The 12958-nt window shown below is 42.7% G+C and overlaps 1 protein-coding gene across 1 annotated transcript in view; it reads right to left on the bottom strand.

Moving 5' to 3' along the window:
- Positions 1–1801: 1801 nt before the first annotated feature.
- ADAM17 (ADAM metallopeptidase domain 17) overlaps positions 1802–12958 on the bottom strand; it is a 57746-nt gene continuing 46589 nt past the window's right edge. The window contains exons 14-19 of the mRNA XM_030555451.1: positions 12108–12242; positions 10432–10562; positions 8677–8755; positions 7279–7367; positions 6149–6205; positions 1802–3803 (exon numbers count right to left, since the gene is read on the bottom strand). Coding sequence (XP_030411311.1) covers positions 3453–3803; positions 6149–6205; positions 7279–7367; positions 8677–8755; positions 10432–10562; positions 12108–12242 — 842 coding nt within the window. The 3' untranslated portion in view covers positions 1802–3452. The remainder of the gene's footprint in view (positions 3804–6148; positions 6206–7278; positions 7368–8676; positions 8756–10431; positions 10563–12107; positions 12243–12958) is intronic.

The raw sequence follows: 12958 nt of genomic DNA, 5'->3' as shown, positions 1-12958 counted from the left end.
TAATACTAAATAATCCCAGCTCCTAGTGTCAAAGAATTTTAACATGGTGCTGCAAGTCAAGATTTAAGAAGCTGAAAATAATACATCTGCAATCGGAGCTGAAGGACTTCAGGATTTGGCTCATAGCAAAGACACACTTTCAGTAGTTTGAACATAAAAACTACTTTACCTTGCTACTTCTTTAGCAATATTGTTTTAGACCTCCTGTGTAATTGAAGGGATTTAGGTCAGAAATTACTTCCTGTGCTCTATGCATCCTTTTTCATACCTTGGGTGTTCTATCAATTAGTATACCCTAGTGTTAGTTAATGTTAGATCCTAATCACGATTGCCTGCTTGATCTACTACTTGACAAAAAAGATGGTCATTGCTTAAGGCAGGGGTTCCCAAACTTTTTTCCTTGAGGCCCACTTGTGCAGCTGCAATAGGCACTATGGCCCATCACCCTGGCCCCCCCACTACTCCCTTGGGATCCCCAGGCATCACCCATCCCCAGCTGCCCTCCATTGCCCGAGCACCTTGCTGTCTCCCGTGGCCTGAGCTCCTCTTTCTCTGGCCGCCGTAGCTCTGCACATCCCAATTCCTGCCCCCTTCTCATCCCACTGCCCCTCCCACCTACCCCCCTACTCCCCTCCAAGGCCACCACCTCACCTTACATGTGCATCTTCTCCAGGGTCCAGGCACCTAATTAGTGAAGCCACACCTGCGTGGCTCCATGAATTAAGTGGGTTGCCCTTCATTCTCTTGTGCGGCTGACCAGGAGCACATCTTAGAGCAAACTATCTATGGATCACCTGAATGGAGCTCGTGGACCACTAGTGGTTCACAGACCACAGTTTGAGAACCTCTGGCATAGAGGGTTTAGATAAACAGAACCAAATGTCCACTCAAGAACCCTTACTGTAACTGGCTAGTTCCTTACTGGAAATGAGCTGCTTTAATTTGTGTAATCTAGGGCAGTGGTTCTCAAACTAGGGCTGCTGATTGTTTAGGGAAAGCCCCTGGCAGGCCAGGCCAGTTTGTTTACTTGCTGCGTCCGCAGACTTGGCCAATCGCGGCTCCCATGGGCTGCAGTTTGCTGCTCCAGTCAACAGCGCAGGCCGAGGGACATGCTGGACACCCTTCCTGCAGCCATTGGCCTGGAGTGGAGAACCGTGGCCAGTGGGAGCTGCAATCAGCTGAACCTGTGGACACGGCCGGTAAACAAACTGGCCCGGCCTGCCAGGAGCTTTCCCTGAACAAGCAGCAGCCCTAGTTTGAGAACCACTGGTCTAGGGTGAAAATATTCTATTTGCTTATGTGTGTCTAGAATTCAAGCAACAACCCCAAAAGCATAGCAAAATTGAGAGATCCATTCCATTATCAGATCAGATACCTCAATAATTGTTCCCTTTGAGTAATAAGGGGCTTGTTGGTAATGCAGCTGATTGCTATCTGGAAGACATCTGAGGCCTGAACAAGCTTTGTACTAATCACTGCTATTAGTATTTAAAAAAAAAAACAAAAAAAACTTGTTTCAACATGCACAGGGATTCGGTCCTGCTGCTGTTATTTATAAGCACAAATACATTAGTTGCAGAAGTTATGGAATTTTTCACACACAAGTGAAGGTAATAAGAAACATATTCAAAAATAAGAACCATCACTGGTTTTGTGTAGAAGGAATGGAGCAACGTATATCAAGTTTGGAGCAAGACATTTTGCCGCTTACTAAAGATTTTGACCAAGGAGCACTAGTGTCTTAGGTAAAAATCCTATCTGTGAGAAGTGGCAAGTCTTAGTTTCAATGAAACAGTCATCATCCTATAAAAAGCTTTTATTATTACATTGTACGGAAAGTTAAATTTAACTCAAACAAATTTTATGGCTACATACCAAATCCAAAAACCAGTGTAACTAAAATAATGATTAGTTAGATATGAATACCATAAGGCACAAGTTCAAGTATTAGTGTAACAAGTATCCTTGGAAACACACAATTCTTTTGTCACAGGCTTGGTTAACTGCCATCAAATTTTAAAAATACAAGTTTTCCATAGTTAAGCTTTCCTGGCTGATGAACACAGATCTGCTTTCCAGTGGACATTTAAAACAGCTGCAGAACCATTTTAAACAAAGTTTATATAAATCAAAGTTACATTATGACATGATTATGGGGTAAGATAGATGAAGAGCTAAGATCTTTCTGTAGGACCCAAGCAGTAAATAGTTGCCCTATGATTCTACTGTGACAGTCCATCTGTTAATACAGACGAAAATAACTTTCATGTAACATTCATAGCAAACATTACACTATTCAAATCTCTACCTTTGGAAATAAGCTTATCAACTTAAAGGGGCACCACTCCATTAAGTTATAGGCTTTTTATATTACACTACTACAATACCCTCTTGGAAACCATACAGTTAAGAAGGTTTCCTTGTTAATATTGTCCTTTCAGATTTGGCAAACCTTGATTTTTATCAGTAATTAGAAATGAGCTGAAATTAATCATCGTTATTCATCAGTCTCTGTGCAACTCAGTAATATTTTTTCCAACAAACTGCTACTACAGCGAGAGCTCTAACAAATTATATGTGGGTCCTACAAGTGGCCTTTTTTTTTTAATTTCTTGGCAACAGTGTTATGTATATAAAAAAGTTGAATCAAAGAAACCACTTCAGACTGAAACAACCATTGTAAAGGTCAAAACCTAAACTGAGTGTCCTTTCAACATAAGCAGCTATTCTTTTCCTCCCACCTCCCCAGGCAGAGGTCTGTAATTATAGGGTGTTCTTTTAAGAAATGCTTCATTCAGAATGGGAAGAGTTATATGAAAGCTATTTTTCAGCAATTTTATAAAGAACTGAAACCCAGAGTAACCCTGAACACGTATCAGTTCATTGTATTTATCAGACTCTGTTTAAAATACAATTTATACCTATCTCACTGCTCTGATCTTTGTTTGCAAACAAAATAATTTTATACTGCTTAGAGTACCTAAACTGCTACATGCTCTAGTCTATGCAGAAAACTCACTACAGTTTTTTTTAAAAACACCCAAAACCATGATTTTGTCTTTTTGTGTTCCAACTACAAAAAGCTGAATTATAAAAATGCTAATATACACAACCTAGTATCCAGCAGGATGTTCCACTTTACACCACAGGTTGAAGGAAATAGTAAAGGTTAAGAAACTAGAAAAACCAAATCCAAAAGCTTCAAAACAAGCTAGTTTTAGTTTGGATGTTTTTCTTTGTTTTAAAAAGATGTAATCGTCTAATAAACTAAGGAAAGTCATACACATGACCAGCATCTGCAGTAGGTCACTTCCTTATTTCCCCAGTCTCCCATCCCCTCACAAAATATATCTATCTATCGCTATCTGAATTTATATAAACAAAATGGTTTTAGATCAAATATATGGACATTTATTTTGCACACAGTCATGAGGCTGGAAGGCAGCGAGATGCTAGCATTCGGTTTCTTTGCTGTCCACTCGATTTTGGCGCTGTAGTTTAAAGGATGATGCTTTCTCGCTCCTAGTGACAGGATGGTCTGTAAGATCCTCAAAAGATTTAGCAGCTGAGCTGCTATTTGGGAAAGGGTCCTTCTCAAAGCAATCTTCATCAACATGAGAGTCAGTACTTGGGTCCTCCTGAATAGTGTCCATTCTTTGGTGGTCCAGTTTTGGTGCAGCAGCTACTACAGGCATTGCTGCGATGGGCTGCAGTGGCTGGTGTCGGCTTGTTGACTGTGCAGTAGGAAATGGCTTGACAATTCGAACAGATGCTGAGTCCATACTACTGAGCATCTCAACATTCTGCAAGACACAAGCAGCTCAGTCAGGTGGGGGTGGGAATTTTTTTCTACTTTGGAATTCAAGTCTTATTCATTGTCCCTTCACAGGGAGAGCAGACAAAACACACATTCCTTTTGGAGTCTGGATACTTGGGGAGGAGAAAGTTACAGTCATTCATAAATAAAAGTTGTCACCTGATGGCTTTGGGCAGCCTTCCTGAAGGAAGAGAAGCTTTAAAGTTCAGGGTAACACATTCTGTTACCTTACACTGGTCAAGTCTAAACCCAAAGAGTTGGCCTTTTTTCTAATTCAGCTGACCATTCTTGTAAGTTACGAATCATTCCATGCTGGCACTGGCTAAGTTAAACATTAAACACCCTTTCAGCTAGAGTGCCATGTGGTTTGTGCAGGTTCTAGGCTGCTGCCACTCATGTTCAACGTGAAGCGGTTCAGGGAGGCAGTGTGAGCTGGTGTCTCTCAATATACAGTTTATGCCTCTATTTCACCAACTGATGCAACTACAAAGACTGGCAGAAGTGATGCCAAATGCCCTCAGCTGACAGGCCCCACCTTTTGTTAGTCAAGTTTACAATCTCGAGGGTTATCTTTGTAACTGAACTGTTCTGGTGTGTCCAGGGGCAGCTATGGCTATAGATTTATAAATTTTGAAGGCCAGAAGGAACCATTATGATTATCTAGATTGACCTCCGTGTAACAAAGTCCACAGGACCTCCCTGAATTAAATCCTGCTTCAAGTCCAACAGCTGTAGCAGGAACAGCAGCAGATCTTTTAGAAAAATATGCAATCCTAATTTAAAGATTTCCAGTTACACAGACTCCACCACAACCCCTGGTAAACTGTTCCAATGGTTAACAAAGGAGGAGGAGGAGGCACAGAGAGGTGAAGAGATTTGCCCAAGCTCACACTGCAGATCAGTGGTAAAGTTAGAAAGAGAACCCAGATATCTGAGTCCCAGTCCAATACCCTACGCACTGGCCATGTTGCCAGGAGTGCTTTTGATTTACTTTGGTTTAGACAAAAGATCGTGCCCTTGCCATCTTGAGAGTACAAGGTCACAATGCGTACTACTGGGGCTGCAATCTAAGACCACTCTAACAGCAGCTGGTGCAGGACATATTGCACATTAAGCAGTGTTTCTTGCAGGGAGCACATTACATCTCTGCTGTGCCATTGTACCAGCTTCCAAAATGTTTCCAGATAGAGGTTAAGGTATAAAGATGAGATGATTCGTGCCATGGTGTCTGAGACCTGCCGCTTTCACTATATACTTTGGCAGTTGAGATGCTCAAGCTAATAGCACCTTGGTTTACTTATGAGGGGGGCTGGAGGCAGGGATTTCTCAGTAAGGAGTCCTTGATTCTGGCATATGCTTCCCCCACAGGTTTACAAGATCTCACATTTATTGACCCCCAGGATCGTTCCTCATAGCCTGTTCTGCAGGTTAAATGAATGGTGGAGAGGGGTTTTTGTTGCATCTGGGAGGGTTCTGATGTTAACAGATCAGGTGGTCTGTTCATTTTATTAATGAAGATTGTACATGCGCTCAAAGCACTGGACACTGTGCTTACACTGAAATAAAAATGAGAGGGTCTTGGAATGGGCTACAATTATATAGGTAGTTATATGGCCTGCGTCACCAGAGTATGAACTAGCAGGAAGTGTCACTGCCTGAAAAGTCACAGATCCTTCAGCCCTGTGACAGAAGTTCAAGTGAGCAGCTGGAAGCAGCCCAAGGATCACAGTATGAGAATCTACAGTTTCAGCTGGAACATCCAGCTGCTAAAAGGATAGTCTGTTACTAAAAGGCCACTTTGCAAGGAATAACTAATTCACTAGGCAGAGACTTTTCTGCTACTGCTGAAGTCATCAGATTAATACTTCTGACTCTGGAAACTCCGTTTTATTTGCCCAGGGACAAGAGGTCAGTGGTTGAAACTTGCTGAGCACGCACCCAGACAGGAACTTGAATGCAGACACTTGTCACAGGACACACAGCTTTGCAGAACAAAGCAGCTCCCTGCATAACATGCCATGGCTAGTGCTCAGGAGCAAGTGCACCTTCAGTGAGATAAAGACGTCACCACTCACAGACGCAAAAATCAAAAGCCACAATATTTCATTTAAGCAAAACTAACATTCCTTCTAGAAGAAAAAAACCATAACACCCCCAATTTCTGTTTCCTTTGGCAGAGTTTCTGTGCAGAAGACACCATGGCGTTCTTTGAGGATTACTCCACAAATGTCTTTCAAGATCATTTTTTCTAATAAACATTACATTTCAAAGCTAGCTCTCTGCTAACATACAGTTAAAACAATTACTGTTCCTTGAAAGCAGCAAACTTACACTGGGACAAAATAGAGATTTTGTGTTCTCTTCATACTGTTTATCCAATTTCTTGTCCTATAAAGAAAACAAACCAGTCAGTCCTATATTGTTTGCTGACCAGATGAAAGCACATTCTTTTCCCCTCACAGCCCATTGCACTCCCAGTCTCAAACTGCAGCCAGCTGATTCCCCTTGGATAGATAGCCAAGATTACCTCAGCAGGGAAGAGAAAAGCTAGTAGAGAGAGAGAGGCTTCTTTGCAATTACACATGCAGTGACTCCTGTACAAGAAACTACCCTTATTAGAGAACCTCCCATCTGGAGAGACTGTGCCAAAGTATCCATGAGTAAGGCTCCTAGGCACCACAGCAAAAGAAATAATAATAATATCCCCAAAACAACCAAGTTCCCAGTTCTGTTTAAGCAACTGATTTTTGTTGGTTCCTTGAGTGGTCAATTAAAATCTTTAAATGTATATGAAATACTAGAAAGGTTTGCAGCAAAATGTAGAATTCTACAGTATTCATTGCCGCATCCTCACAATGAGTGCAAATGCCAATTTCTGGGGGTTGTTTAATTAATTCCCTCCTGACAGGCCAAGTGGGCTGACTTTCAGCGGTTCTGCTCTCTAATGTAACCACAAGGGTTCTTAGGAAACAGTTGTTTTGGCAACTGAGGTAAGACTTTGCCATACCTGATGTGATCTAACAGACTCAGGGTTAAATTATTCCATTTTCTACAGCAGGCAACTTCAGCTTCTCTGCTGAGGACAGAGCCTATGATTCCAAGCACAGTGCCAGCACTCACAGTGAAGATGATCAGCATCTATTATGCAATTCTAAGTAGCACTGGCTAGCCAAAATAAACAACCCCAAATTAACATTTCTCCACTGATGCAATCTTCTAATGTTAACAGGAAGTAGTTCAGCGTTTTGGTAACATTAGGGTTCATTACAAAGGGCTCTACGGAAGTTAGTGGGAGTTTAACCTGCTTAAGGAATGATGATAGGTCCCAAATAGTAACAGTTTTACCTTTATGGGCTATCTCCTAAAAACTTACCACCTGGATCTTTGCCATTACATGTATGAATAAGTTCCGCCTACAATATGATCAAACTGGTCAGTCACCTTAAAGTAGGTTTACTCACCACAAAATGGACAAGAATACTGAGAGGAATCCAAAATAGCAAGGAAAACACAAGTACGGAGCCCACTATATTGTCTGCAAGGAATTTCCCTGTAAACAATCAAGTCCAAACCAATTAGTTATATGCCAAAGACAACATACAAACCCTGTTTATGTACATAAATATAGGTCCCGATTCTGCCATCTTTACTCCTGTGAGTAACCCTACTAAAGTCATAAGATTGCTCAGATGCATAAGGGCTGCAGGATTGGGACCATATAAAATATCTGTTCAGCAAGTTAAACCTCAAAGACGCTTGAAGTCACAAATCCTTTTCTCTGCCTCCTTTAACTCTTTAGTACTAGATGTCTCTCAATATTTCACATTAGCAGGCTGGGTGCACTTAGTTCTGCAAGGCATATCTTCCATTACTGCGAGCCCCTCAAATGCCAATTCACAACTCTGATCTCATGGTGCAAATAACAAAAACACATGCCTACTCTATTACTATGCTTACTTCCAAATATCAAGAGACACACAATACTTCTGTTTGAAGTTACTAAGTAGTTTTAATATTAATCACCTGGAAAACTGCAATTCTTAGATCTTATAAGACTTTAGTCCAGAAGACTGAAAGCCATATAATTACCCTGCAGATAATGTGGCATTTACCTTGAACTTATACTGTCTGTTACCCTACCATTACAGAATCATGTAACTGATATCTTCTGATATGGTTACAACATAGTGAGGAGAGCTGTTATACCAGGACATATCTCCACGCTTTGTGTCGTAAGGTGCAAGATTAGTGACAATATACATCCAATTACTTGAGGAGTGTGTGGATTCAGTATAACCAACCACCTTGCAGTGCGTTACTTTACACTGTGGTATTTATTAACTGAAAATTCCCCATCCCGTCTACCTTGAAATTCTTCTTTAAAGATCCATTTAACTGTGCTGCCTATAAACAAGTCTAGGTGACTGGTATATAAATCACCTATTGTTACTCCTTTTCTTCTGATCTCTGTCTACTGCTTTGTCTTTAAATTGAAGGCTTCTTGGAGCAGAATCATCCTCCTTAAATGCTTGCAAATAATAATAATGGAGCAGGAAATGAAAGAAAACTCACCGTAGCTTCAAAGATTTAGAAGGGGACATCGATATTTTCAGTTCTAACATGAAGCACTAAAAGTTACATTAGGAAGACAACTCCTACTCAGCCCCACCTTCCGAGATATGAACAGTGATTTGTGGGAGGTCAAGCCACCTGGCCCACACACAGCAAGAATAGTCATCTGCCAATCTGATTCTTTTCACAGTGCCTTCAGGGTAGAAGTAGTTGGGAATGTAGGTACCTTAAAAAATTAAAAAACAAAACAAAAAAACAACAACACATAGTTGGATTACTTAACTTACCAAAAGTATTGATGCTAAGCTGATCGATGAAATCCCAAAATCGTTCAATCACATCCTGCACTTGCTTCTCACATTTGCCCTGCAAAAGTAAACATTTATTTAAAGAATGATCTTATATTACTTACGCCTTAACCATCCTGGTCACAGGGCATGAAAAGGACGTAATACGAAATGTAACTACACAGTCAAAATGTATTTTGCATAGTTTATGAACATGTATTTATACCATTTTTCAATGGCCAAAGTCCATTTCTGACTAGCTGCAGTGACTGATCTGAGGAAAGTCTCCGTTTTGATTTGCTTGTCTAAAAACAGCTCTTAGAATCTAATTGTAACTTCAATCCATTAAAGCAGAGCAGTATTTTGACTGAGGTTAGTTAGTGCCTGTACAACGCTTAGGAGGCCTAGGGTTAAATTCTCAAAAGTGACTTTGGCACTAGACAGCCTAATTCTCACGGAAAGTCAATGGAACTAACAAGCTTGGGCACCTAAGTCTCCTTTGAAAACATTACCCCTTGAATTTGATATAAATATAAATATTATTCTACTCAGATCCGTGCATCATATGCATCTCGACCCATTTCCTCTCCCAAACCACTTACTACATATGTATAGGGAGATGTCACTGTTCAGCAGCAGGTTAGGTCTCAGGCTGACTTGGGAGAGGAAATGGTGGTGACAAATGGAGAGATTTTCATCATTTGCTCATCTGTTTATCAATCCCGTCCCCTGAAGCATCAAGCCATTGCCATCCTTACAGGGAATGAAATACTCATGCTGTTGGTCTTCTGAGGAAAAACCAGGCATGTTTGTGAAACTATTTTAAAAAAAGAAAGCTGGGACCTGATGCTGAGCAGCCAGCACTCCTAAAGCCCTCGGGAAATGGGGGAAATCGGCATCTTTCCAGATCAGGAGCTTAAGCAAAAAATAGTTCATTTGTTTTTCAAGATTTTGAAACAAGAGCACTCCAGAAGTCCAATGACTAACTTTTTCAACCACTGCTTCACAACTTTAAATGGGATTCCATGGGGCCCCTTCAAGTGTTGTATATTACTCCTGACCGTTACTCCTTTGCTTTTCATAGCTTTTCTACATTACCAACCCTGATCCCCTCTACAAACAACAGAGCTCACTCACAGTCATTTATTTTCTTTCTATTCAAACCACACACATGGTGAATCTTATCCCATCAGCTCCACTGATAAAGAAGCTCTGCTCTTGAAATACCAGGGTCATTAAAATGGTCTTGGAATTCAAAATAAATAAATAAATAAATCAAAACTCCAGTGTCACTCATCTATATGGCAGGGTCCAGAAACGCAGAAACTCCTTGCACAGGGATTGCTTTCACTGATGTCACTGGAGTTTGTGCAACAACTGCAGAAACAACCCCACAACATGCAATGCTTAGGGAAAGACCAGGGCTGGCTTCTGGCAGTGCTACGCTGTCAGCAGCACTGTTACATCAGAGCAGTGCACAAGAGAAACTCAATCAGGTATGAGTAAGAAGGGCATTTGTGGAGATGCACAGTGCCATGTACAAAGGATTTCTCCCTCCACTGCCCTGAAAAATGAGATTTCATTTCAGTGGCAGAAAGGCTGTTCAGCAGATCAGGTCTAGGGCTACTCTACTGTATGAACAAGCAAGAGGAAACAGGTTATATGAAGGGGAAAGGTTCCCGGTGTTTTAGCTAGAAAGCCTATTCTTACATAAAAAGAGAATGCTTGGGGCATGTGGCTCCCAGGAACACTCACATTCATGTCACAGAATCCCACAGTGCAGGGCTTTCCTTTCCGTAAGTACAGGAACTGCTGGTCAGCATCAACGTACGGACTGCACTTGCCATGCTCGTCCCGGCAGCAAACCTTGCAGGAATTGTCCGTTTCTAAAATAAAAGCAGCGAACTATTTTTCCCGACTCTTGTGGTTATTTTCAATCCATAACCAAGAGTTTCTGAGCATGGAGGGGATTGCTTCCTGGTCCTCTTGCTGACCATGCCCCTTCCCAGCAGATGCTGTGTGGAATGGAGGACTGTGTAGTCTCTAGTCACACAAAGAAGCTTCTTGAGCTGCTCAGAATACAGAGAGCCTGAAGCTTGGCAAGATGCTCCATGCAGCAGTAGGGGAGACACAGGAAGCTCAAGCCATTTTCTGTTCAGCTCTGGAAGTTAAATTACTGCAGCCATCAGATGTCAAGGGCAGGTGAAGGGTTTCAGAGGCATCTGAGCCCTGGTTCACATCTGTGTGCAAATGACATTTTAAAAGTTTCCTACTGGCCTTGTCAAACTTCTGAGCAGGCATCTGGAGATAGGAAGAGCAGCCACAGCCTGAACAATGAGGGAAGAGGTGCAGGGATCTGAGCTAGTGATTCTTTGATCTTTGCCCCTGGATTGTAGAGAGCCTGGAAAGGGGGAGAGGAAAGTGTGTGGGGGGAGGGGGGGGTGTATTTCTAAGAGTCTATAAGAGAGACATGCATGAGGGAATTCTTTCCATTAGCCCAAACTTGCCCTTCACATCCTCCAAACACTCCCTTCCCCTTCCTCCTGTCACTAGCCCCTATGTCTAAAACAGTGGCACATGTGGCAGTTGCTGATGGGCTGGGAAGAGCTGGCTGGTCACATGGTGCTGCCTTTCCTTCTGGTTTCCAACTGCTACATCACATTAAAGACCTTTAATGTATCATTGGGTAGGTCTACACTGCAATAAAAGCCCACAGCACCGATTCTCAGAGTCCAGGTCAGCTGACTCGCGCTCGTGAGGTTCAGGGTGCAGGTTAAAAATAGCAGTGTAGACGTCTAGTCTTGGGCTGGAGCCCAGAATCTGAGACCCCTACCCCTCTCACAGGACCTCTGACCCCAGACTCCAGCCCTAGCCTGATTGTCAATACTGCAGTTTTATAGCCCTGCAACCAAGCCCATGTCAGCTGACCTGGGCCAGCCACGGCTGGGCCACGGGGTCATTTACTGCAGTGTAGACATACCCTTAGTTACTCTTCTCAAGTGCTCTTTCTGTGTAGGCAACTGGTGTAGCTACCACAGCCCTCTGCCTCCCAGCTATCTGTTAGACATTCCTTCCCCAGCCTGCCTTGCTGGGGCCAAGGGGAAGTGTAGACATCTCTACTGCCCAGAGAGCCCCAGCGTATCAGCTTCATCTATAACCCTGTCTGTTTGATTTGATGGCTCCAGCCCAGATGTCAGAGTAGCTTCCTCAGCGCCTCCTCAAACAGGAAACGAAAGTAAGGGCCGAAAGCCAAAAACTTCAGCCTCTGACTTTCTGAGGTGTGTTTGTTTGTCTGTCTGAAATCCTGATCTGGGGTCCAAGGACCCATCCACTGATAGCATGGCTCTCATCTATATTACAGATTAACTGTGCTCATCGGGGCCTTAACAAGACATGTTGCTCAGGAAAGCTGGCAAGCCTGTCTTGCTCACCGTTACAGGCACATGATTGCAGCTTCTTCTCCCTCATGCAGAATGGAACACATTCTCCATCTTTGCACTTGCCCAAATCCACGCAGACCGTGTCATCCGGCGCATTCCCAGGGGACGGGCAATCACTGCTGTTCCCTACAGACACAGGTATTTAGAAGGGATGGCTGCATTAGTACACGTGGGGTTGGTAAAGGCACAGATCATTCTCCCTGTGCTGAAAAGGAGATTGAGCCACAGACGCTCATTATACAGTGACTCCCAATAGCCCATTCTTGGAGCGAGACTCTAGTCATCCTTAGTGGGCTGCTGTAAGCACTCTGAGGAGCAGCAGTACATCTGGCAGATGTCTAGAAGGAAGGGGACCACTTGGGGAGGGGAAATGAAAAAACTGGCTCACAGCATTCAGATACTGCGTCAATTCCTAATTAGATAAAATGCACAAAATGGTAGGCAGCCCTCTCAGGATTAGCCAACCTTCAATCAGGAAAGGTGACTGTCTGGGCTGATTCTTCATCTTCAAGCAGAGTTGCTATCAGATGCTGGAGGAGGCAGAAAAGGGAAGTGAGCCGCTGGCGGGGAAATAGAGGTTAAAGCAAAGTCATCCTGCCATAGCAAGATTCAGGAGCACACTTTATGCCTCGCAATGGCGATTTTTTCTCTCTCTTTTTTTTTTTAATTTAAAAGGCAAGAACGCCATTTCCCAGGTCCCCCGCAGGTGCAGAGAGCAGAACAATTCTTGGACAACTAAACAACTAGTTTGTAGGACAGAGTTTCTTGGTGCTTAACTGAACTCTAAAAGTAAACATACAAGTTGCATAAAAGGCAGCAGAAGCTAGTAAAACAGGGGCCCT

This window comes from Gopherus evgoodei, chromosome 3 (assembly GCF_007399415.2).
Source record: "Gopherus evgoodei ecotype Sinaloan lineage chromosome 3, rGopEvg1_v1.p, whole genome shotgun sequence".
Taxonomy (NCBI): Eukaryota; Metazoa; Chordata; order Testudines; family Testudinidae; genus Gopherus; species Gopherus evgoodei.
The sequence above is the reverse complement of the archived record's forward strand: the minus strand, read 5'-3'. Positions and strand labels throughout refer to the sequence as shown.